Source organism: Ursus maritimus, unplaced genomic scaffold (assembly GCF_017311325.1).
Source record: "Ursus maritimus isolate PB19 unplaced genomic scaffold, ASM1731132v1 scaffold_24, whole genome shotgun sequence".
Lineage (NCBI taxonomy): Eukaryota > Metazoa > Chordata > Mammalia > Carnivora > Ursidae > Ursus > Ursus maritimus.
This window is the reverse complement of record NW_024424897.1, coordinates 44,047,528-44,073,716: the sequence shown is the minus strand read 5'-3', so window position 1 is coordinate 44,073,716 and position 26,189 is coordinate 44,047,528. Positions and strand designations below refer to the sequence as shown.

The 26,189-nt window shown below is 51.4% G+C and overlaps 2 protein-coding genes across 5 annotated transcripts in view; both read left to right on the top strand.

The window, feature by feature from the left end:
- SLC43A2 (solute carrier family 43 member 2) overlaps positions 1-1,967 on the top strand; it is a 38,401-nt gene extending 36,434 nt beyond the window's left edge. For all 4 annotated transcript variants that reach the window (XM_040641130.1, XM_040641132.1, XM_040641129.1 and 1 more), the window contains one exon: positions 486-1,967. In XM_040641130.1, coding sequence (XP_040497064.1) covers positions 486-647 — 162 coding nt within the window. In that variant the 3' untranslated portion in view covers positions 648-1,967. The remainder of the gene's footprint in view (positions 1-485) is intronic.
- A 10,847-nt stretch (positions 1,968-12,814) lies between these two features.
- The window catches only part of PITPNA (phosphatidylinositol transfer protein alpha), a 39,083-nt gene continuing 25,708 nt past the window's right edge, over positions 12,815-26,189 (top strand). Inside the window, exons 1-4 of the mRNA XM_008695288.2 lie at positions 12,815-12,982; positions 16,862-16,892; positions 21,933-22,078; positions 25,604-25,695. Coding sequence (XP_008693510.1) covers positions 12,963-12,982; positions 16,862-16,892; positions 21,933-22,078; positions 25,604-25,695 — 289 coding nt within the window. The 5' untranslated portion in view covers positions 12,815-12,962. The remainder of the gene's footprint in view (positions 12,983-16,861; positions 16,893-21,932; positions 22,079-25,603; positions 25,696-26,189) is intronic.

Genomic DNA, 26,189 nt, shown 5'->3' with positions numbered 1-26,189 from the left:
CTGGGAGGCAGCCCTCAGGAGCTTCCGGAGGCCCAATGGTAGGCAGGTTGGAACTTTGGCGAGGATGAATTCAGGGTCCCCTGGTGACCGGTGGCTGGGTAGGGGGAGAAAAGTATCCTTTCTGGACCTGATTTGGGGGTAGCCCTCCCGCCGAGGGTTGGGATTCCTACCTAGGTACGGTGAGCTTTCCCCAGTCCTGGTCCCACCCCTGGATGTTCACAGCAGTAGGTCAGAGGTGGGGGCCTGAGCCCTGAGGGCTTCCTAGCGGCCATGGACACTGGGAAACTCTGACTCTGGAATGTGGAATGACGGGCCCTTGGACTGCTTGAACCTTCCAGTTTCGGTTTTTCCTTTCTTCTCCTATGACCTCACCTTTTCCAAACATGACTGTGGGGAAGGGTCTTGGGCTACGCTCTGTAAAAGACCACAGCTCCTGCCCAGTCCCCTGCCGCACGTGACGGCAACTCTCGTTTCTGCTCCTGCAGGTGAATGTGGGGCTGCTCGGCCTGAGCATGCTGGGCTTCTGCCTCCCCCTCTACCTCATCTGCTACCGGCGCCAGCTGGAGAGGCAGCTACAGCAGAAGAGGGAGGATGACAAGCTTTTCCTCAAGCTGAATGGCTCCTCTAACCCAGAGGCTTTCGTGTAGCACCCACCACCTCAGAACTGTGGCCTCCCGCCCTTGCTTCAGTGACTCATCAGTGTCCTTCTCCCCACCCCAGAGGACCTCCGTGCACCCTCAGGAACCTCTGCTTCACATTTTGGAGTCCACGCTCCCTCCCGGGGCCCTGGTCCTGCCTCGGAGCTCTGCAGTGGAAGGATGGGAGAGGGCCGCGTGTGTGATTTTCCAACTGCTGGAAGCAAGGGCTGCGTGGGCTTTGCTCTGCCCTCCTTGAGGGGCCCTGGGGCCTTGAGGCTCCATGGTGCCTGCAGGGGGGGTTAAGGAGGACCCCCAGCAGGCAGGCTCTCTCCCTTAAGTGTCTGGATTCCGCCTCTTGCCAAAGCAGTGGGGTCTGCCATCTACTGCCTGCCACCTGCCTCTCGGCCGCATGCCCACTGGCCACACCTGCCCAAGGACAAAGGCTTGCACTGTCTGCAACCCCTCGCCTGGCCCCTCGACCTCCTCCCTTGGCCAGTCTGAGGCTGCCTGAGGAAGGAAGGACCCGCTTCCTGTTGGTGCTAACTCCTTTGTAATTCCAGCCCCCTGTGGCCTGTCCATGACCTGTCCTCCTGTTATAGGCCTGCGGAGAACCCCCCCCCACCCCCGGCTTAAAGTCTGGGGAGGGGATGAAGGGCTGGATAGTCAGGCGCTGCTCAGGAGCCAAGGACAAGGCTGATTAGCAGTCCCTCACCTCCTCCCTCAGGGCGAGGAGCAACTTTCCACTGCCGCCCTGCGTCCAGTCTGCGACCTGAAGGGAATTAAAACAGCACCAACAGGGCACCCCCTACACACACAACTGTTTTTATGGGGGTGGAAGTCAGGTTGTTGCTGACAGACATGGAGGTCCAGGCCTGACTGGGGAGATGGATTGTGAGGGGCCTAGGGGCGTATGTACATGTGGGATGTGTGACCATGTGGTATGTGTGAGAGATGTGTGTGGGGTGGTGCCAGGTGTGGGCTCTGGGTGTCTGCCCTTATCCCCCCGGAGCTGCACAGTAGCCAGCCAGGCCTGCCACAGGCCCAGGGTCCCGCTTCGCTCTCGGCTTGGAGCTTGTCTGAGGCCGTGGGGGTGTAGCGCCCCCTGCCGGCAGGCTCCTCGGGCCCTGGAGCTGTTCATGTGAGAGAGGCTGCCCTCTGCCAGGCTGGCCTGGCTTTCCAGCCACCCGCCTGACTGCCCCCAGAAATGTGTCTGAGACTTCCTGGGAGTGCTCAGCAGGGTGGGTTGATTTTTAGGTTTATACTTTTGGGTCTTTAAAGTTTTACCAGACTCCTTTTTATAAAGCAATAAATCCATTTTCCTCCTGGGAAGGGATGCCCCTGCTAGTATTTCAGTTAATGGCTACATGTGCCTGTTTTGAGCTGGGGAAGAAAAGTCAAGACAAGATTTTCTGCCACTGACCAACCGCAATCATACCCATCTCTCTGGGTGATTGACATCTCAGGAGCTGCACTGGGCCAGGAAAAGACCTTACTCCCCCTCCTCACCCCCAGACAGACTGGGCTTGTGCAGACATCTTAGAAGTGGGGGCCACCCCTCCTCTGCTGTTTATCCCAGCCAAACAGCAAATCCTGACCCCTTCCATCCCCTACTCAGATTTCGGTACCCCTGGCTCAACCGCCCTGAGGATTCCTCCTGCGCGCAGGACACAGGGTGACGACACCAAGAGTCTCAGGCTTAAAGAGACAGAGGCAGAATGCGGTGAGGGGAACTCGTGGAGAACAGGAAGGGGCAGACCCAGGCCCACATTCGAACTCTGCATGCAGTTGAGCACCTCGAACATACCTAATTTTCCTTGGCTTCCGTCTAGTCCGCTCAAACATTAAAAAGCAAAAAACATTGTTTAAAACAAATATTTTTAAAAGGGAGAGAGAACTAGATCATTTCCCGAACCATTCCTCAGAACACTAGTTCTGTAAGATGTGAATGATTCCAATTTAAAAAAAAACGAAAATGTTCAGGGTTGGGGCACCTGGTTGGCTTAGTAGAGCATGTGACTCTTGATCTTGGGGTTGTGAGTTCAAGCCCCATGTTAGGCATAGAACTTACTTTAGAGGAAAGAAAGAAAATGGTCAAATTTGGGAAATGCAGAGTTAAGTGTGTGTTCTTACAGCAACAGGCACTTGCTGCGCCTTTGTCCTGTTCATGGACATGTGGCCCCCCAAGACCAGGTGCGGTGTGCTGCAGAGAGAGCACTGGTTTTAGCCGTCAGAGCCGTCCTCCCCATGTAGCCCAGTGACCGGCTGCAGCGGGAACTCCTCTGGCGCTTGTTAAAAATGTGAACACCAGGTGTTGCCTCTGGCCGAGACAGAATCGGCAGTCTACATTCGGCTAAGCCCCACCTGGTGATTCTGGTGCCCCCAAACATTCGAGACCTCATTCTACTCTGACCGTAGGGAGTTGATGGGTTACATATTTTCCTATTATCATCCTTGAATCATGATAACAACCCAGGAGTTAATTACTATCCCCATTTTATAGCTGGAAAACTCGAGGCCCAGGGGGTGTAATAACTTGCTCAAGGTTAGAGCCAGAAGAGTGCAGTTTGGGGAATGCTAATTAGCAAGGGCCCTTCCAGCTGGGAAAACGAATAGAGGTTGTACAGTCAGGGCCTGTGCTGTCCCCAGCAGCGCCCAGGCCTGGCCAAAGGGAGCTGCTGCCTGTCTCTCCCACGCACCCACCCGCAGGACAGGAGCACTCTGTGGGAAGAAACAGGCATTGGGAAACTAGAGTTCAGGGCGGAAAACAGTCTAGTGCCAAAGCGCGTGAGCCGTACCGATGGGTCAGGTATGGTTACCCCCACCCCCTTGTCAGGGGTCAGTCATTCTGACGGTAGGGAGTTGATGGGTTACATATTTTCCCATTATCATCCTTGAATCCTGATAACAAGCCAGGAGTTAGATACTATCCCTATTTTATAGCTGGAAAACTCGAGCCCCAGAGGGTACAGTAACTTGCTCAAGGTTAGAACTCGTACTCATATACTTCCGAAGTCATCACAGAATCCAAGGCCCTCCAGACCAGGACATTCCGTTTGGAGCCTCAGCCCCAGGGCCCACCACGCCTTGGGAGCAGGGCAGCAACAGCTTAGGGAAGGGAAGGAAAAAGCCAGGCATGATCTCCATTTTGGGGAGCCAAGAGCTTCCGCAGAGAGAAGGTTAAGCTCCACTTAATAGAGTCATGTTGGCTGATGGGTACTTAGGGGAGCAAACCTCTGGTCACCCCAACCTTGAGAGGAATGCTCTGGGAGGGGAAGAGACCACGGGCTGGTCAAAGGCAGTGGGCATCAAGTGGCCACAGAACTCTGTCTCCACCTCCCCTCCCCCCATTCTCCAGGCTCCTGGTGGGAAGAAACAGGAAGCGATAGCTGGCCATGTGCTCTTGGTCAGAGTGAGGAAGGGGGCTGGGTCACCCTTAGGAGCATCGCCAGGAGTCCCCTCCTCTCTCGTTTCCCTGGACTCTTACCCAGGAGTCTAGTTATTCCTTTGTGGTTGGTTCCCTCTAAACCCTCCTGGGGGAGGTTTCCAACCCTCCTAAAGGCCACGGGTATGGTTGCAGGCCTCTGTGGGTTCCCCTCTTTCTTTTTCCTTTTCCGCTTGTACCTTGAATCGGCTGGGTTAAAAGTACGTCTGCTCGAGCCCTCCTCGTCATGGCCCCGGGCTATGGAGTCAGGGAGCATCTACTGCCCTGGGCCCCAAGGACCCTGAAATGGGGACACACCTGGTATTGGGGATACATAGGCAGGCCGCCCCAGGCAGCAGAGTGAACACATTCAGCCCAGTGGAGTTTCCGATGCTCGCCTGTCAGCCTACGTGAGTTTGAGTGAATACATGGCGGATGGGGGAGGCGTGCAGACAAGCAGTTGGCACTCTATGGTGGGGGGCTCCCGTCAGAGAACTCTGAGAAGTCCCCTCCACAGGATTGGGCTTCGGGGGGCTATTTAAGCACCAGCTCCCCGCCCTCTGAAGGAGGATACAATGACTTCATGGGCTCTCGGGGGGGTGAGGTACCTTACCTGTACCAATTACCAGGGGCCCAGCTCAAGGGTCATAGCCCGTTTCCCCAATACAAGTGGTGGGATTATGAGGACTTGGAGCCCAGGACCCCCAAAATGAAGGAGTTGGTTTTCCAAGCTGCAGCACCCCACCCCAGGGTTGGGGGTAGGTCAGGGTGAATAGGTGGGCTCTGTGAGCCCGTTTCCCCCATGCCCTGGCTTCCCCAGGCCTGGGGCGAGGATCCGGTGTCAGGAAGGGGGTGCGGCACCGTCCACAGGGTGGCCTGCCACAGGGCAGAGCTCTGTCCGCCAGCAGGGAGCCACTACCTGTGCCCCTGGCTCTCTGCAGACAGCATGTCCACCTTCGAATCAGTCATTCTCAGCCTCCTGGAGTGGATCTGAGGCCAACCGGGGCCCCTGGCAGCTCCCAGCCCCACCCCAGAATGAAGCTCCGTCTCCCGGTGCCAAGGAGGCAGTGAGGGGAGGAGCAGGGCTAGAGGCCCCGCCACAGATACCGCCTTGGTGGACTTAGGTGCGCCTTGAGCCTCAGTTTGCTTACCTGTCAAATGGAGGTAGTGCCCTCACCGTGAGGTAGGTGAACATGGACACAAAGGCCTCGCACAGTGGTCTACTTGGCCCTTAGTCGGTCCTTCACAGGTGATAGTGTTATGTTTATGTTGCTGGAGGCGGGCAGATAGCCCAGGGAACGAAGGCCACCCCACACCCTAACCCCATCCTTATAATCGGACATCTGCTTTAGGCTCCTCGCACCGGAACAGACTTGTGGCCAACTGAAGGAAGTGAGGTCTCTTTCTGCTGACCCCTCTCCCTCTCAGAAACGCTCTCTATGCAGAAGCCTTAAGAAGTTGTCCCATTGTCCATTTTTTTTTTTAAATTTTACTGTTTATTTGACAGAGAGACAGCCAGCGAGAGAGGGAACACAAGCAGGGGGAGTGGGAGAGGAAGAAGCAGGCTCATAGCGGAGGAGCCTGATGTGGGGCTCGATCCCATAACGCCGGGATCACGCCCTGAGCCGAAGGCAGACGCTTAACGACTGAGCCACCCAGGCGCCCCCCTTGTCCATTTTTGTTACATCCCTCACGTTTTAGTAAGAGATGTGGCCCCAAAGCTTCTTGAGGTAATTTCTAAACGTTCAGGCACCCTGACAGTTTATGCTAAGTGGGACGAGTCAGATCACGGGGTGTAGGCAACACCCCCATACCACCTCCTCTACAACTGCTTGGCTGTGTCTCAGTGTGTGCGTGTGTCCAGATGTGTTCGGGCCTGTCAGGTGTGAACGCGTTTTGAGGAGTGCGTAGGAGCTCGTCCGTGCGCCACCTTTCCAGCTGGCCGGAGAAGAGGGAGGGGGTCTTGCCTCGCTGAATCCCTTTCCGTTGCCAGAAAGGCCTGGGTCCTGAGTGGTGCCTGAAGGTTCATCAGTTCCCTGGGTCAATCAGGGTCAGTAGTGTCACCGTAACTCAATAACAGACCCTGACTTCCTGCTCCATTGACCACCTGGCTTACTTCCTGGCACACAGTAGGCACTCAATAAATGTATGGTGAGAATGACTAAGAACTGCTTGCTCCTCTGCTTCTGTGTCTCTTCCTAAGTCACACGTCTTTCTGCCCCTTGCCTTTTGCTCAGATTCCCTGTCACTTGTCTGAAACATGCTCCCTGACCCTCACCCGGCCCTCTGCTGCACTTGCCATCCCCCAGCTTTGCTAGTTTAGCCTTCTGCTCTGCCATCTGAAGAGGTGGGGGAGGAACAGGGTAAGGGGTCTCTTGCGTAGGAAGACCAAGGCTCCTAGTGAGTTCTGGTTCTAAAGAGAACTCACTCTTGTCCCTTTTCTTTTGTCCTAAGGTGGTGGTCATGCACATGACTGCTCCTCTGAGAGATGTCCCACCAAGCGGGCCATCCTCCACCCAGGGCCCTGGGCCGTGGCAGCAAGAGAGGGAGAGCCACTGGGCGTCCCCAGAGAATTCCCAAGGAGAGTCCCACCCCAGGGAGGGAAGGGGCAGCCTGGCTCCTGGCTCCTGACCCTGCTAGGGTGGAGGGGACTTGAGTACCAGGGGAGGGATGTGGATGGCCTGCCACATCCCTTTGTTGCTACGTTTCCTTTTCCCATGTTTGATTGAGACAGCTCAGAGAAATATTTCTCTAATATAAGCAGAACCACAGCATGAGGTCTCTAGTGATGCAGGAGTTGTAAGATTTTGACCTCCATGCCAGGGACACAGGAGGACTTGGGGGGACTGTGGGGACCTGGAGGCCACAGCCTCCATCTAAGGGGCCGCCTTGACACCATTCTAACCTAGCATGGCCATGTGGAAATGAGCCTAGTGTTGTCAGATCTTCTGAGTTTTTTCAAGATAAGCTGAAAATCCATAGCACCTGGGTGGCTCAGGTGGTTAGGTGTCTGCGTTCAGCTCGGGTTATGATCGTGAGGTCCTGGGATTGAGTCCAGTGTCCTGCTCAGCGGGGAGTCTGCTTCTCCCACTCCCTCTGCCCCTCACCCCCCAACTTCTGCACATGCTCTCTCTCTCAAATAAATAAAAAAATAAATAAAAACGTTAAAATTTTTTTTAAGAAAAAGAGAAGCTGGAAATCCTAAATTTTATTATTATTTTTTTAAATCGCCATTTTCAGGGGCACCTGGGTAGCTCAGTTGGTTAGGTGTCTGACTCTTGATTTCGGCTCAGGTCATAATCTCTGGGTCGTGAGATCAAGCTCTGAGTCGGGCTCCGTACTGGCCATGGAGCCTGTTTGGGATTCTCTCTCGCCCTCTCCCTTTACCCCGCCCCCCAACCCAAATCCCCAGTTTCAAATGTTGGCTCAAAAAATTTTTTTCTTAACTATCATGGTTGCTCAAATAGCTTTCCATTGTCTGCAGGCCAAACACTGTCAAAGGTAGGGAGAGAGGAGAGGAGTAAGTAAAAGTCCCCCTTGCGTCTTCTGAGTGCCCAAAGCAACTGCTTGTCTATTTCTTTGACTCCAGCAGGTGACACATTTGTCTTACATCCAACTGTAGCCCTGCCTGGGCCGGGACCTTTTTCTTTTTACCTTTGTCTCTCCCTAGCCTGGTGCATAATGAATGCTGTTGAGTAAGCAAGTGGGTTAAACACTCTAGTCTGGTTTCTAGAGTGGCCCGGAGTCTCTATTTAGGGACAGGGAATTGTCAGGCAAAGTGCAGGGCAGAAGCAGCAACCTGCCCTTACTGGCCGCGTGCCTGCCCGTGGCCTGGACTGGCTGACACCCTCCTCCACCCCATAGGCCCAGCCCAGCAGCTAGGGTCACACATTTATCTGTTTTTTTGTTTTGGTTTTGGTCTGGTGTCTGTCTCTCCACCAGAATAAGTGTTCCCTGAAAGCTGGCACATGCCCTGCCTTGGTCATTGCGATACTTCCAGTGCCTAGAATGGTGCCTGGCATGGAACAGGTGCTCAATCAATATTTGGAAGATGAAACTTGAAAAGGGAGAGAGAGAGAGAGAGAGACAGAAATAAACAGAAAAGAGGCTGAACTACGCTGAGAAGCTGGGGGAGAGCATGCTCTCGACCGCCAGGAAGGGACAGAGCAGAAGATGGAAACAGTGAAACACAGTCTCCCCGAGATACCCAGAGATGGGTTACAGGTACAGCTGCAGCTGAGGCAGCAACAGGGCCTGTCAGCCAAGAGAACCTGGGCGGGCGGCCGAACTTTGAGATGCACAGACATGAAGATGAAGGTGAGAGGAAGATGGAGGCGGAGCCGAGAGAGCACAAATGGGGAAGGAGACTGGTGCGAAGAGAAGATGGAAGAAACACTGGGCTGAAGGTCATCACCCAGGCAGAGCAGTGGGACAGAGACTGAGACTACATGGATGGAGAGAGGCAGGAAGAGAGGTGAACGGAGACAGAGAGAGAAAAGACAGAGACAGAACAGAAATAAAGCTACAGAGGGAGACAAAGGTACAGAGAGATATGGAGGAGAGACAGAGAGAGGGTTGGAGAGGGAGCTAAAGATGGAGAGAAGATGGAAAGGTGCAGTTAGAGATGAAAGAAAGAAAGAAAGAAAGAAAGAAAGAAAGAAAGAAAGAAAGAAAGAAAGAAAGAAAAAGAGAGAAAGAGAGACATGAGAGGCTGGGACACTCGAGATTTTAAGCCTGGAGCATGGAGAAGTAGTTTTGAGGGGGCAGTGGTGTCCATCCCTCCTCCCTCACAACACCCCTTCCTCAGTAATGGTGATGTGGAAACGTGCCATGTGCCACCAACATTGATTTAAGTACCTCACCTCGTCTACTGATCCCGAGCGTCCCAAGCGATCCTACGAGGTGGGCACGATCATTGCCCAGTTTCACAAATGAAGAAGCTGTGGCACAGAGAGGTTCAGTGACTCGCACAAGCTCACACAGGTGGGCAGTGGCAGGGCTGGGACACTGAGGCATTGGGTGCCAGGGGCTCTGCTCCCACAGTGGGGCTGAGGGCTGCCAGGGGGCCACAGCTGGGCCTTGCTGTGGCACCTGCAGGTGGGGGCTCACTCCTCAGCACAGAGGAAGCAAAGCTTGCTAGAGCAAAAGAGATGTAAGAAACACGACAACTAAAAAGAAAATATGGGAAGAAAAATGTGGACCTTGTTCAGACACTGAACTTCACTAAAAGAAACTGCAAAACAATACTTTCTAGATAATTAGGGAAATCTGAATACGAACTGGGTAGGAGATAATATCAAGAAATTATGAATTTTGGGGCGCCTGGGTGGCTCAGTCGTTAAGCGTCTGCCTTCGGCTCAGGGCGTGATCCCGGGGTCCTGGGATCGAGACCCGCATCGGGCTCCTCCGCTGGGAGCCTGTTTCTTCCTCTCCCACTCCCCCTACTTGTGTTCCCTCTCTCGCTGGCTGTCTCTCTCTCTGTCAAATAAATAAATAAAAATCTTAAAAAAAAAAAGAAATTATGAATTTTGTTAAGTATGGTAAGGGCATTGTGGGTTTTCAAGAAAATATTCCTATTTCTAGAATGCACACTGAAACACAGAGGGTTGAGGTGGCACGATGTCTGAGATCTTCTTTAAAATGTTTCAGAAAAGAGATGTCACGAGAGTGGCAACATCTCGCTAACAGCTGAATCTGGGTAAGGAGGACTGGGGGTTCCTTAAGGCCCTCCGTGGCTGCCCCCTGCCCCCGGAACAGAGTTCCCTAGCTCGGGACTCAGTCCCACCTGTGGCGCCCACACATGCCCACTCATGTGCTAACCAGAGGCCCTTGTAGAATCCTGCCTCTGGGCCTTTGCTCGTCGTAGTTTCCCTCTGGAGATGCCACTTCCTCTTCCAGTCTGGCTCAAGCGCCGTTGTCCTGGGATGCTTCCCACCGCTCTGCAGCCCAGGAGGACCTGCCTGAGCATGGTTCTTCGTGTCACACACGTTCGCCTTTATCACAAGCTGCCTCGCGTCACTAGTCACAGCTCTGTAAAAATGCAAGGCCTCCTCCCTATGAGCAGCTCGAGAGCAGAGGCTGTTTCTCGGCTGTTTCGCTTGTTTTGCTTTTTACTTTCCCCATCGCCCAGCACAGCCTCCAAGCCCCCTTGTCTCAGCTCTTGTTAACGAAGAGCCAGCTCAGCAATAATCCCTCTCATCAGGCAGGGCTCAGTCTAAACATCGCCTCTTCTAAGAGCCTTCCCTGACCACCCAGCTAATGTCGCCCTGTCCCACCTCTCCATAATGTCTACCCCTACTTGAGGCTATTTCTGTATTTGTTTATATTCCACTTCCCCCCACTGAACAAAGGAAGGACCTGGTTTTTCCAGGTCACCCCTGCATCCTGAGTGCTGAGAAAAAGGCCCAGGATAAGGCCAGGAGCTTAATCAATATTTATCGAGTGAATGAATAAATGTAGTTATCCCAACTAGACTGCAGGCTCCCAGAGGGTAGGTTTTGGTTACTTTCTGGAGAAAGCCAGCACATGGCAATTGTTAAATAACCATTCATTGTTATTATGTAGGAGAAAAGGCCCTATACTGAAGAGTTAGGGGGTCAGGGTCCAGTTAATCTTGGACTCTGCGTCATAATGCCTCTTCTCGGGGCACCTGGGTGGCTCAGTCCGTTAAGTATCTGCCTTTGGCTCGGGTCATGATCCCGGGGTCCTGGGATCGAGCCCTGCATCAGGCTCCTTACTCAAAGGGAGCCTGCTTCTCCCTCTCCTCCCTGTACATGCTCTCTCTCTCTCTCTCTCTCTCTCAAACAAATAAATAAAATCTTAAAAAAAAAAAAACAACACCCCTTCGCTTGGCCTTCCTTCAAGCGGCTTGGATTTCTGGGGCAATCCACGTGCCTGCTTCAGGATTTGGAGAAGGAGTGGCCAACATGTGCAATACTCAGGGCTCTGCTGAGGTTCCAGTCATGTCCTGCCAGCAATAGGCCACCTGCTCCACTCTCCCTTCCCAAGTCCCTATCATGGGCAGCCCGCTCACCATCACCTGGCTGTCCCTCAAGTCCAACACTGGAGGCGGCATCTTCCTCTGTGTAAATCTACCATTCCAGTATTCTCCTGAAGGCAGTACTGTCCACCCAGCTCCCAGGTGAGAAACCTGGGTGGTTCTCTCCCTTTCTCCCTCTCAGCCAGTTAGTCAACAAACCTTACTGATATTACCACTCGAGTTGCTTCCCTCCCCTGTGTCCTTTCCCATCACTGTCCTAGTCCATCTTCACCTGGACTTCTCCAGAGGCTTCCTTATTGGTCTCCCTGCTTCTGCTCTGGCCCCCTCCATCCCCTCTCCACCCACCCCTCAGAGTGAGCCTTCAAACACCAAACTTGCTTAAAGTTCTTTTTTTAAAGATTTATTTATTTTAGAGAGAGCACGAGAGCAAGAGAGCACTTGTGCATGGGCGAGTGGGGGGGGGCAGCAGAGGGAGAGGGAGAGAGAGACTCTTAAGCAGACTCCCTGCTGAGTGTGGAGCCCGGGCTCCGTGTCAAGACCCATGAGATCATGACCTGAGCCGAAATCATCAGTCAGATGCTTAACCGACTGGGCCACCCAGGTGCCCCAAACTTGCTTAAAACTCTTCAAGGGCCTCAGCCCCCGTAGGATGGACTCCAAACACCTTATCATCACCTGCCAGGAAGTGTATTATCTGCCCCCAACCCTCTTCCCACTCCGCCTGGTAAACTCTTCCCCTCCTAGTCCCCTGCAGATCTCAACTTAGAACCTCTTCTTCGGGGGGGGGGGGGGGCGGCACCTGGCTGGCTCAGTCGGTGGAGCATGCGACTCTTCTTTCTGTGGTGAGTTCAAGCCCCACGTTTGATCTCTAGGTCAGGAGTTTGAGCACCATGTTGAATGTGGAGATTACTTAAAAAAAAAAAAGAAAGAAATCTTAAGAACAAAACAAAGAAAAAACAAAAAAAATCAAAACCAAACAAACAGAAAAAACAAAAACAAAACAAAACAAAAACCAAAAAACCTTTCCCTCTCCTTCCAGGAAGCTTTTGCTGACCATACCTCCAGTGTAATCCCCCCGAGCCTGTGTTTCACCGCTCGCAGCCCTTTTCTCTCAGCGGTCTTGTTCACTCTCTCAACAAAAGCACAGGTTTTGGGTACCCAGCAGGTACTTTGCAAATACTTATTTGACGAATAACATCACACTAAGAGTGCTGGGTGAAAATCGCCATCACATGCTCATTATCGACTTGAGCAAGTCGTTTAACCTCTGCCTCCTCCTCACCTGTAAAGGTGGACAGTAACGGTAACTTTTTCTGTTAGAAATGTCTTGAGGAGTCAAGCACTTTTAGAAGAGCATCTGCACGTAAATTTGGCAATCTTTAATGTTTTCTTGGCACAACCCTTTCCTGGATCTCAACCCTCCGCACCGAGGAGACCGTGCGTACAGGAACAGAACACTCACACCTAGGTCCCCACCCAACACCGCGATGTCTGCTCCGTCTACTGCCAGGGTCTTGCGCCCGCTGGGGGCCCACCTCGGACGCTGAAGCCTACGCCACGGCCCATTTAAGGACGGGAGCGGGCGGGCCCGAGAAGGCTCCGCCTCCGCGCTGAGGTCAGCGCGCACCGCTGCGTGTGACGCTCTGGTTGCCGCAGAGACGCCCCGCCCCCGCGCGGCGCTGCGGAACCGGAGCTCCGGGCGGCGTCGGCAGCGGCGCGGGAGTCGGCAAGGCCCGGGCGGCAGGAGCCAGCGCGGCGACCGCAGCGAGAGCGGCGGGGACTGAGCAGACCACGACGAAGGCGCACAGGCAGCCGGGCCGGGCCGGGCCACGGGGAGAGCGGCCGCCGGGAAGCGGGCGGGAGGCCGGGCGGGCAGCGGGCAGCCGCCGAGCTGCGGAGCGACATGGTGCTGCTCAAGGAGTAGTGAGTGTCCGGCGGCCCGTGCGGAAGCGAGGAGGAAGGGAGAGTCGGGGATGACGACCAGGGAGCTTGATGGCCTGGCGGAGGGGATGCAGCGGCCGGACGGGGCCCGAGGGGATGGAGAGCAATGGATGGGCTGTTGGTCGGCCCAGCAGGGACTGAGGGGACCGTGAGGGCCGGACAGGGCCTGAGATGGGGCCAACGGGGATAGAGAGATACAGACAGCTCCTGAGGTGGGGCCTGAGGAACCGTGAGGGCCGGATAGGCCTGAGAGGAGAGGCCAAGGGGACAAGAGGGCTGGGCAGGACCTGAGATGGGGTCAAGGGGACAGTGAGAGCCAACAAGGCATGAGAAGGGGCTGAGGGGATGGAGATGTGGGGCGGTCATACAGTGGGGCTGAGGAACGGAGGGGCCCGCCAGAACTGCAGGAGTGGTTGAGGGGACTGGCGGGAGAAGAGGAGTAGGCTTCAGGGACCAAGGAGCAGTTAGGCAGCTTCAGGAATGGAGCTGAGATGATGGGGAGGAGTGTGAGGGGAACCTGGAGTATGAGTGGCTGCCCTAGGCATCAGGGGAAGGATTGTAATAAGTTCACACAGGAAAAGAAGCAGGAAGTTAGGGCCAGGCTTGGGTCACAGAGGAAGGGTCTAAAAAGATAGCAGAGGGGACTGGTGGCATGACGTGGTGCCCAGGTGGTAGGTGCAGAGGAGGGGGTACTTGGAAAGAATCTTAGGATGTTTACTTGGGACTTGGGAACACTTGGGTGAGGAGTCCAGAAAATATTGGGGAGGAGCTGATTTGTAGGAGTTAGAGTGACGGAGAGGGCTGGGATGTTACCAGGGCAGAGGACAGTTTAGAGAGGGAATGTTTGTGAATATAATAAATATACATATTGGAGTGGGGCTTGGGTAGAATGCCCTGTCTCGAGGGCATTCTCAGTCTTGATGCAAAGAGATAGAGAAATTGCTTTGTGGAATTGAGGAATACCCCCATAAAGCCATTAATTGATAAGAGACAGTGAACGGTGAGGAAGTTCTTGAGTAGTGACTGGGGTGGGAAACTAGTGACTTCTGGTAGGTGTTGCAGAAAGATAGACTTGCTCCTGAAATCCAAGGGATTAGATGACAGAGTGGAATGTTTAAATTGCTAAATCTTTCAAACACTAGATGACTGATCACTGAAGCTCATGGTTCCAAGTAAACATTTCAAGACTTTTTATTTTCCCCAAAGAGGAGAGACTGAATGTGTATGTGCAGAATTTACAGTGAAACTGCTTCGCTGGAGGGGAAGGCAGGTGGGCAGCATTGGGTCAGAAGCCCAGAAGTCCAGAAGTGGGAGATGTCCCAGTAGAGAGCAACTGGTAGAACTCAGTTGGTACCCTGGCAGGTGTGCAGAGGGCTGTTTCCATTTTGTCATTGAAGGCACTTTGCCCCATTCCATCTGGCTTGCTCCTCGGAGGTGGTTAGGACATTTAGGACATAGTGTGGAGTTTTGGATAACAAAGGGGGCAGAGACCCAGGTGTCATCCCAGCTTGACACTTCATCTGAACAGCATCATTTTGAAGCCCCTCCACTTCTAGCTCTTGACATCCAGGATGATGTTGATCCAGAGCTCCGAGCTTTATATGGTGAGAGGAAGAACCTCGGGATCCCAGCAGGAGGAGGGAGTGGTACACTTTGGATTTTATTATTTATTTGTTATTTATTTTTTAAAAGATTCTATTTATTTATTTTAGAGAGAGAGAGTGAGTTGGGGCGGGGGGGGGAGGGAATCTCAAGCAGATTCAGTGCTGAGCGTGGAGCCTGATGCGGGACTTGATCTCAGGACCCCACGATCATGACCTGAGCCGATATCAGGAGTTGGATGTTCAACTGACTGAGCCACCCAGGTGCCCCAGCACTTTGGATTTTAATCTTGACCGTCCAGACAACAGGCTTTTCCCATTCTCCTGATATTTTTTTCTCTTCCCAAATTGAATCCCAGAGTCTACAGAAACCTGTAGTTCTGTGAAGAAGGTCAGGCAGGTCAGGGACCTTCAGAAGAGGTCTGAGTGAGTTTTGAAGAGAGGTCCTTCCTTCCCATTCTTTGTTCTTCTACCCTTGAAGCCTGCCAGGGAAAGGTCCCAGGTGCTGGGGATGCAGAGCCTGCTTGGCATCCGCGTTTCCTTCCTGCCTGACTTGTGCCCTGCGTGTGCGTCCTGGGGCAGGGGCTGAGGAGGGGGGCATCCGAGACGCTTGGCAGTGGCTGCAGTGCTGCAGCTCTGAGAAGGGTGGAAGTGAAGGTCACACTGAAGTGAGTACAGTCCCAGTCTCAGCCCAGCACTGCCCCTGTGGCCCTGTCCTTTGGAATTGCACTCTATTGCTGCTGAAGTGGTTTTCCTCCTAAGGAGCCAGGGAGAAATGTCTGGGCATACAGTTTTCATGTAAGCAGCCTCAGAGTGTCCTGTCAGGAACTGGCTGATGCTGGTCTCTTTTGGGGGAGACTTGGTGCCCACCAAGGGCCTGAAGTTTTCCCTGTTGATTTTTCTGACACTTCCTCTAACAGGATTCTCCTTGATTTGATTTCTGCAAATTCTTGGATGTGATTCTTACCGCTGTTCTTGAAGATAAAAGGCATATTGTTTTCTAGGAAGTTCCTTCTGAGGGTGCAGAAATTGTGGCCTCCAAGTTGAAAGTATTTTTCTGCACTGTTGACTTTCTTTAATGGGAGGAGGGCATTCGTGGCAGCATCCAGTAACCTGCAGGATTTCTATTACTGGGGTCATTCCGGAGGAGGGGGGTTAGCAGGCGATAAGGACTTGAAGCCCATTTTGGTTTTCCTCCTACTTTTCTGCTCTGTGCCTTGCCTTTAGTGTGGTGTTTTTCTCAGACCCCTGTGTGGTTCTTGCTACCTGGGGGACATTCGTGGGTCTAGAAAATAGTGAGCGGACTATTTACCAGCCTGGAACACAGATCCCAATTGTCAGAACCACTGCATAGGAAGGAGTACATAGCAGCTCGTGCTTCACCAAGCGTGCAAGGTGCAGAAGGTTCCAGTGGGTTCCAGCTAAGGTCTGGGAACTGAGAATCTAAGCTCGGGAGCTGGCATAATTTGTATGAATACAACCAAGTGGTGTTGTCTCAACTGTCTGACCTCACAGCTTTGAACTGGGTCCTGGCTGTTGCTCTGCCATCAGCCCTCGTACCTCTCTAGAATTCCAACTGGTTTGGGACCTTGCTGGCCATGGTTTTTCTGTCAGGTTACTGGTGGTACCTCCAACAATGGGTGTTCATTGAAATGGAGAAGAAAAAACAGTCAGTTGGGGTGCCTTTGGACAGCTTTGGAGGTCAGGACATAAGGAGAGTGTCTGCTCTTGGTGGCTTTGTGACAGTAGCTTGTATTGCAGTGTCCTGCCCCAGAGTAGAGATAGTTGGTGTATGCTCTTACGGTGATTAAGCTTCGAAGGAGCATGGCCCCATCCTAGCCTTCCACCTTGAGGGCTACTGTTAGGAGATTGGGCCCATAGAGATGAAATCCCCAGGATCTGATTCTTCAGCTCTGACTCTTCATCTTGGCTTCAGAGTTTGCAGGGACGGGTCCTGGTTTTGCTGGGAAAGATGTTAGTGGGGGAGAGGGAGAAAAGGACAGCTCCAAATGTGAGTCAGAGGCCTGGGAAGTAGCTGGTAGAGGGACAGATTTGCACTGAATCATAGGGTTCTAAATGGGACCTGAAGGGCACAGATGATCCTGCCTCAAAGCACTCAGGGGGCCCTTCTCTGCTGGGTTTTTGACAGTGAGTATATGTCATGTGCAACAAAACATTTAACGCTGTTCTAAGATGATGCTGTAGGAACCTTGGGCAGCCTTCAGAGCCTGAAGTTGATACTGTTTTCCCTCTCTTGTAGTCGAGTCATCCTGCCTGTGTCTGTAGATGAGGTAAGTTCGTTTTCTTCCTTTTTATTCATAGTTGTATATAATTGCTTGTGACCATTAGCTAAGTTGGGCTCCAAGTGGCCCATACTCTTCACGTGGTTTTCATGGCTGTTCTAACTTAGAGATAATCAGTACTTGATGAGAATTTTCCTGGTGCCACTTTCTGTCGAAGGAAGTCACTTATTTTTTATATCTGTGCAAACTGCCGTAAGCTGTTGGCCTGCTAGGTGACTTTGACTAGAGGCTGAACAAGCCCCTTTACCTGCTAGGGCTGGATTCTGTTGGGACATTTTATTGAGGGGATTCAGTGTGTGAGGGGATTTCTGGGACCTCCATGACACAACTGGGAAGTGTGCCTGGCTCTGGTTGTGCAACAGACTAGTAGGGCGGGAAATCTCTGAGGCCTTCCCTAGCCACATTCTAGGTGACTGCTGGGAAGACCAAGGCCCAGAATCCTTTTACAAAGGGCAGGGAATAACAAATGGGCTTGGCTTGCCCTCTGTCCTTTTATAGTTTTAGGCCCAATGTTCCTGTGTATGGGGACCTGGTAGAATTTGCCACCAGAAGGTTCATAGGCCATGCTGACTCAGAATAGTCTCTTGGACAGCAGAAAACTGTCATACAGCCTCCCTTGGCCCACCCTTTCTTTGAACTTCCTCGACTCTCCTCTCCTGGCGCAGCCTGTTCTTTGCAACCCCCTCCCCCCCCAGCTTCTAGCCAGGCTCCAGTTTGGGTGAAGTTTGTCAGCCAGTGTGGTGCCCTCAGTCATCGTCTTTCCTGTGGTGTCAGCATGAAGCTTCTGTGATAACTTACACTCTGTTCCAAATATGAAATGGACCTTTGAAAAATGAAATCAGGCCAACAGAGGCTGCAGCACACTTTAGATGAGACAAAAGCCGAGCTTCCTGACCCCAAAAGAGGTGGGCAGGCATTAGCCCCCTAGAGGATTGTCTCCTGTGGTGGGCTACATATCTGATAAAAGCTGTGGAGATCTGGGGGAAGGAGCCAAAGGTGGGCCTCGGACACACTCTGGGAGTTTTGGGAGAGGAGCATAAGAGAAACGAGACTGGGAAGCTGGGGAAAGGGCCTGGAAAGGATAGGTGTTGCTGTCCCTGGAGGCACCTGACATGTACCTGGGTCCTGGGAAACGTGTGCTTAGGCTAACAAGTGTTGGCTTGGGGGGGTTCCTGTTAACCCACATCCTTTGGGGACCTTGCTCTCTTTGTGAAAAATAAAAGCAGTGATTTTCCAAACCAGGAAGCCAAGCAGGAAGGCCCAGCATGTCCCTTGCCCTAAAACTCACCTCTTGGGGGGTCCAATAAGTCTCTCTCTCTGCTGTAGAGATGATTCCACTCCCCAAGTCAGGAAGATGTCTCCCAAAACTTGGGAGTGCCTCAGTGCATTTCAGGGTGAAATAGGTCTTTTCACAGGGAGTATCTTGATTGAACAAGGATGGAAATGTTTCTGAGAAGTGTGGCCCATCCAGGAGAGCCGGCACTGCTTGGGAGCAGTAGTGGCTGCTCTGCAGTGAGCCTGGAGATTACTTACGATGGGGCCAAGCATGGAGGAAAAGAGGAACTCACCTTGAGAGCATCTGCAATTGGCAGGGGTTTTTTTTGTAGTATTGCGGAAGTGATGGGGATGGGTGAACAGACCCTCAAGTCCAAGCAGAAGTTTGGGAAGTAAGTGCTGGTTAGGATTCATCTTTATGCCTGGGAATGGTCAGCCTGTTCTCAGCTAGAAACCGCTGATGAGAAAGCAAGTGCATGGCCTGGGTAGGGGGAAGCAGGAGCTGCTTTTCTAAGATTTTTTATTTTTAAGTAATCTCTACACCCAACATGGGGCTTGAACTTAAAACCCTGAGATCAAGAGTTGTACGCTCCACTGATTGAGCCAGCCGGTGCCCTGGAGCTGCTTTTCTGATGGCTTGAACCTTAATTCCAGAAGATCAGAAAATCTTGAATGGGGAAGCCAAAGAAGAAACAAGTAATGATCAGCTCTTTCATTCTTTATCAGTAGCCCCATCCTGACTCATGGTTCCCATGGGAACAGCCCAGCATCAGTGACTTCCTAATTGAAGGCCTTGATTTGAGGCCCTCAGGGCTGGCTCACTGGCTTGCTTGCTTTCCTTCCTCCTTTCCTTCTTTTTAACATTTATTTATTTAAGTAATCTTTACACCGAATGTAGGGCTTGAAACCATGACCTTGAGAGGAGTTGCATTGCTCTTCCCACTGAGCCAGTCAGGCGCCCCTCCTCAGGGCTTTCTGATGTAGTTTGGGAAAGAGAAGAAAGAGAAAAGAGAAGGCCATGGCTTTATAATCATCCTGATGGTCTGAATCAATATTTTGGGGTGGAATTAGCTTCTGTCTGGCCAGAGACTTTGGCCTAATATGGTATAGGGTTTCTAGAAATTCTGCTGCAGAGCGAGAAAGCCCTGGCTGTTTGACAAGGGTGTGTCCACCGGTGGTTCCTGGCTTAGACAGGCCCACCCTTTTCCATGTGGGCAGAGCTGGTTTACTTTCCATTGCCAGAGATGTGTGTGTGGTATCATCCCCATGTGGTACCTGGCCTGACAGGGTCATGGGAGTGGGACCAACAGCTGTGCTGTTATTCATGATAATGTTTTTTGTCAGTGTCTCAGGCCCACCTGCTGCATCTCCCTGGGCTGCCACTCCCAGTGATAGAGTCTCTGTTTTTCTTAGCTGAGTGTCATAGTTCTTTGGGACGAGGGCAGGCATCATTGCCCTAGGCCTGAGGAGGCTGGAATCCCGATCTTCTCTTCTTGGGGCTCTTTATCTGGTGTAATGATCTGACCCCCACCCTTTCCCAGGATATGGAGCCAGTGTGCCAAAGGGGGGCCTTTGCCATGGAAAGTGTCCCTCACTTGTAGCTTACGGAGGCCAGCCTTACTTAACCCCTTTGGATTAACAAACTGCCTTCACTTGTCTCATTGGGATTAAAGGATCAGAATATCAAGAGAGATTAAAGGGGGAAGATGCCAGCCCAGCAGACTGATCCTCTTAGAGCTTGCCCTCTGATTCCTGCATCAGATGAGGAACCAAATGAAGGGGATTAGTCTGCCTGGGGGCCCCCCCCAAACAGCAGCACCAGCCGACAACCCAGTCCCCTCCACCAGGCCCTTTCTTCAGCCTGCCCTTTAGGATTGCTGAGTCAGTGGTTAGATGTTCTTATGACTCTTCTCTAAAACAGTTAATGTTCCTTCTTAGGAACCCCTAGCTTAGTCAAACCCTGACCCACTTGATAGGGGTTTTCATGTCACCTCAGCCAAGGGCTGGACTTGGAAAGGCGCAGAGACAGCTTGGTGATCCCGGGGGGCATTGAGGCAGCACTGATGTTGCTCAGGATTAGGAAGGTCAAGGTGACTGGCTGTCGCCCAGATGTTCCTCTTTATGGGATTAACTGAGCCTTCATCGCTTGCCTGGGCCTTTCCTTGGCATTTTGTACTGGGTTTTTACTTTGGAAGTTAGGGCTCTTTCAATTTTATGGTGAACAGTGAATTGTCCTGGTGTGCTGCTTCCCCTTCCGGACTTTGCCCAGAAATTTCTCTGCAGTCCTTATGAAGCTGCCCAGTAAAGCAGGCTTCCAAGTTTGAGGTGAAGCATCCCTGGAAGCTGCCTCTGCTCTGTGCTCTTGTAGACAGTGGTGTCATTGGCAGCTGTCCAGAGATGCACCCTCTCTGGTTTAATCTCAAAAGGAGAAAAGCCCTTGTCTGTCACTCCTGGGAGTCCCAGGAGTTTGGGGAGGGGATGTAGAGGGTGAGGAAAACCTTACACCCCCAACGTAATCAAGTACCTTTTTTTTCTCATACTCCCTAAACTGTTGTTCCTGGTTGCGCTGGTGGTGATAGGGAAAATGCATCCTTTGGTATAGATGTAACGTCCTGTATTAACTGTTGCTGTTCGTTCTTTTTGTCTCATTTTCCCCTCCAAACAGCTTCCTTCAAAGAGCAGGGAGCAGAAGGACCAGGCCTGGGCGGTGCTCAGGTCATTGGTCCTAACGCTGAGTTGTCCTGAGAGGGTTAGAGGAGGCCAGTAATCTCAACTGATGACTTGCTAGGGTGGCCCGTGACCCAAATAAAGGAAAACTAGGTCCTTCCATCTAGTAAGTGCCAACCAGAGGGTGCACTTGTCAAATTGGGATTAAAGGTCCATACTGTGGGGTAGGAATCTGTGTTACCCATTATGGGAAACAGGGCACTTGCTTCAGCCCTACCAGGATTCTGGAAAGCATCTGGAGGTTTGGTTGCCTGCAAGACTGTTCTCTGAGCTGCTGGCAGGGTGACGAGCTGCACGACACTGGAGAAAAGATAAGTAGATGAGCCAGTTTACAGCAGAGGTTGTGAATTTCACAGAGCACTGGGCAACTTTCTTTCTTTTTTTTTTTTTTTTTTAAGATTTTATTTATTTATGTGACAGAGAGACAGCCAGCGAGAGAGGGAACACAGCAGGGGAGTGGGAGAGGAAGAAGCAGACTCCCAGCAGAGTAGCCCGATGTGGGACTCGATCCCGGAACGCCAGGATCACGCCCTGAGCCGAAGGCAGACGCTTAACGACTGCGCTACCCAGGCGCCCCATGGGCAACTTTCTTGAACAAGAAGTTCATGTGTGAGGATCTGTTTAGATGAGTGGGATAAAGAGACTTCTAGCAGCCAACCCAGACCTTGTTTTAAGGTCTTAATACCAGAGGCAGATTCAGGGAAAAGGCAACCTCGAACTCTATAATGTGTTTTCTGGATAGTGGTATGAGGTTAAGTATATTCACCTGCCTCCTTAAGCCTGATGGAGGATGTAAATGTGGGAAGGAGGAAATTAAGCACATCTGATAGCTAAGGAGAGGCCACGGAGCAGTGTTTGTAGTTGCTGTGGGTAGATTTGGGCAAGGTCCCATGTGGAACTGCAGAATGAGGGGGGGTGCAGGGGGGATCCCAGAGTGATCTCATTGAACAGTTGCTGGCAACTGGACTGTGTGCACCTGTTGAGAATTCTGCCCTGACAGTAACTCCTGTTTCTCTGTCCCTCTAGTATCAAGTAGGGCAGCTGTATTCTGTGGCTGAGGCCAGCAAAAATGAAACGGGTGGCGGAGAAGGCGTGGAGGTCCTGGTCAACGAGCCCTATGAGAAGGACGGTGAGAAAGGCCAGTACACACACAAGATCTACCACTTGCAGAGGTATGTGGCTGAGCAGTAGAGCCAGGAGGCAGCCAGGTATTGAAGTGGCGATAGTGGATAATTGGGGGTGTTTCCGGGTTATTAGCTGTTGCTCAGGTTGCTTCACCTGTGAGAGTGGGTGTTTGCTCATTTAAAGGTTTTTTTTTTTTTACATTTTTTTAAACTAAAATACTTGCCCCAACCAGGCTCCTAGTCCTCAAAGGTGGTAGAGTTTCGTTTCTTAGCGTTTAGTTCTTAGCTGTCTGTGAGCAGAGGGGTGTGTGCGTGCACGTACAGTACGTATGTGTGTAATGGGTGTTCCATTTTCTTTATTGTTCTCTGACGTACACGGGATCAAACTGTACATACTGTTCTTGACTTTGCTCCTTTGTTGCCTGTCATCATAGCTCCTTCCACTGTCAGTGTATTCTTCCCTGTTCATTTAGAGTGCGCCTGGCAGCGTGCTGTGCACATGCGCAGTAGCTGGTTTCACCAGTCCTCCCTTGATGGATGTTCATGGTCATTTCCAGGTGTCGACATACAGTATTCCCGTAAGATTCCTTCTACAAAATCTTTTGCTGTACTTACATGTGTAAATTTAGAGTAAATGCCCCTAGAAGTGAAATTGTGGGGCAGGTAGTATTTTAAATTCTGATATTGTGAAATCAGTTACCAGAGAAATTTTGGTACTTCTCTGTGGATCAAAGGCATAAATATTTAAAAGTGACTCTGATTTACATACCAAAATCCGTAGCAAACCGCACAAATTTGCTGCATCTCTAATTGAAACAGTAATATTTCAGTAGACTATAAGCTGACACAAAGGGCGTGGAAAGCCATAGTAAACATACACCAGCTTGGGACACCTGGGTGGCTCAGTCGGTTAAGTGTCTCCCTTTGTCTCAGGTCATTATCCCAGTGTCGTCTGATCGAGTCCCACACGGGGCACCCTGCTCAGCAGGGAGCCTGCTTCTCCCTCTCCCACTCCCCCTACTTGTGTGCACGCTCTCTCTCTCTCTCTCTGACAAATAAATAAAATCTTAAAAAAAAACTAAAACAAAAAAAACATACACCAGCTTGAATGGAAGTTGGACCAAGCTAGGTTTAGAAGCTATCCAGTACTGGAAAAAATAAACCTGATAAAACTTTTTTAACTGTGGTAAAATATACATAACACAAAATTCACCATTTTTACCATTTTTTAAAAGATTTATTTATTTGAGAGAGAGAGAGAGCACAAAAGCAGGGTGTGGGGAGAGCAGAGGGAGAGAGAATCCTAAGCAGACTCTGCTGAGCACAAAGCCCGCTGAGGGGCTTGATCCCAAGACCCTGAGATCACAACCTGAGCCGAAACCAAGAGTTGGCCGACTGCACCACCCAGGCAGCCCCACCCCCCCCTTTTTTTTTTTTTTACCATTTTTAAGTTCAGTGGCAGTAAGTACATTCACATTGCTGTGCAATATAAACCAGGATCTTAATTTCTAGTCACTGAACTGACTAGAAATGAAACCAATTTCATTTTCATTTGGTAAAATCCCTGATTTAGCGTCGTCTGGTGCTCTGGAGCTATACAAGTGCTGTAGAGGTCACGGATTTCGTGAGAGCTGGAACCAGGAGGAGGGCAGCACTGTGAAGTGGGGGAAATCTCACCATGATCCCACTTCCTTGCCATCGTGCTCTTTTTCCGCCATGTCTTCTCTTTGTCCTCCTCCATCCCTACTGAGTTGACTGCCAGCCAGTCCTTACTGAGCAGTTGATCAGAATGAGGCTCGGGATATGCCTTTCCCATAGTGCATTTGTGTTTTTTTAAAGAGGACTTTGCAAACAGTGAGGTTGGTAGAAGGGGCTGATGGGTTCCTTATGACTCAGTTGGTCCAACCAAAGTATTAGAGAGGAGGTCTGTACATGTGGAAGGTGGGACTTGTCTTACCCTCTTCCTTAAAAGAGAGGGAGTAAACTTTGAGCTGCCACCACTACTCTTTACTTAACCCCAAAACCCTCAACTACAAAAACCAAATCAAAACCAGCAGTGCTGAACGCTGTGACCACCTCTCCTCATTAGGATCAAAGCCTTCTGTCAGCCAGCTGGTTGCTGCAGTCAGAAACATGGGTTCCCCACCACCCTCTTCCTCATCCCTCATATCAAATCAGGTCCTTTTGACTCCAGCTCCTTAGTATCTCCAGTGCTTCCGTTTTCTTCCATCATCTCTTGCCTGGATTACTAGAGCGCCTCCTGACTGTCCTCCCTGCTTTCCATTTCTCTGCACAACTTCCAGTGTTCTATCCAGATAGATCTGTTGCTGGCTTAGATAGATCTGGATGGCTTTCCTTCGCCCTTGGGATAAAGTCCAGACTCCTTCTTAACGTAACTTGCAAGATCTTTTATGACCTAGCCTCTGCATGTTCTCTTGTAGTCCCTGCCTCATACCTTGCACCAGCCACTCCACACTTCTCTCCCTTTCTCCCAGGTTTTCCCACCCCGCTCCCATCCTTTTATCTAGCTCAGTCCTGCTCATGCTCTACTCCATGTGGTCATTTAATTCCTAGTCTCCCTGAGGAGCCTCCCCACGTACCGTGCCTCCCGCACCACATTCTCCCAGTGCCTTGCCCCCCAGAGCCCAGTGCTCACCCACTGTGGCACACACTTTCAGTGCTGTCCTCTGCCTGGTTAGGTAGATTCCCCACTAGAATGTAAGCTTCATGAAGTCAGGAGCCATGTCTGTGTGATTTCTGTAGGTATCCTGGTGCCTGGCACACAGGAAGACTTACTTGAATGAGTGTGGCAGTGAGTGAATGAATCTCAGAGGGTTGTTCTGAGTGCCTGGGTTAGCTCTCTGCCGGGCTTAGATCTTTTGTTTTAGCCCTCAGACACTAAAGCGGATGAGATTGTTGGAGCCTAGTAAAGACTGCATAGATTACCAGTTAAAAACGAAGGAAGAGGAATATATGCATCTTTAAAACAAACAAACAAACAAAAAGGCTCATACTTGTACGTGCTGTTCTGTAACCTGAGACAAAAAGAATTGAGTAGAAGAAATATTTTGTCCTGAGAGGCAGATAGCCCTGAGGCCCTCCTGGCCTCCCAGAACTGATGACAGCAGATCAGATCAGCTTGGATCCCATATTCCAAGTCCATCGGCCAGTCACTGTGGCCCGTAAACCAAGACTGTTCCACTCTTGAAGGTACCCCATCCTTGGCAGTGTGTAGTATAAAACCCTGGGCCCAGTGAGCTCAGTTATGGGTCATGATAACGTAAGGACTGATAAGCCATGGCAGGTAGCCAAGGGTCCCGCCTGCCGCCCGGTTCCGGATGGGAGGTCAGATGCTGGGGCGAGTTGTGGGTGGATGTTAGTAGGCAACTGAGTTTGGGTGTCAGGCTCCCAAAGGGTAGCTTCTCACACAGAAGAGTAACCTGCTTAGCTCATGGAAACTTGCTTGCCAACCCCACTGAAGAGGCTGGAGCTATGGGCTGAAGAATGTGATGTAAAAGCCCATTGTCTTCTCTGTTCTCCGTTTTTCTTCATGACCGCCTTTTCTTACCACAGCAAAGTGCCCACATTTGTTCGAATGCTAGCCCCAGAGGGAGCCCTGAATATACACGAAAAAGCGTGGAACGCCTACCCTTACTGCAGAACTGGTAAGTGCACACGTGGTCGGAAGCTGGGGTTTGGGCCCCAAGGTAGACGAAGGCTGTGGTCAGGTAGGCCCCGGTGGTGGCCATGAATTAGGGTTGTGTGTCCCACCTTTATTTTCCAGATTAAGTCAATGAAAGGATGAGCGTGGGGACCCCCTCAGGCTGGTGGTGGGCGTCAGTGTTGTCTAGCTCGGCTCGGCAGCCGTCTGGCTGGGAACCACCGACTAGTCATAGCCTGAGGTGGCACAGAAGCAGCCCCTCTTGGTTGGGATGTTATAATAGTAACGATTGCTTTTACTGATTACAGAAGTAGGGTTCTCTGTTTAAATTGTGGAAAATACATACAAACAGAAGAAAATAATCACCCAGGATTCTCCCATTTCCAGATAGTCAGTGTTGACATTTTGGTGTCTTTTATCTAATCCTTTTTTAATGCTTACATGTTTATCTCCAGACACATTTTTAAGACAAATTTTAGATCAAATCATACTAATTCT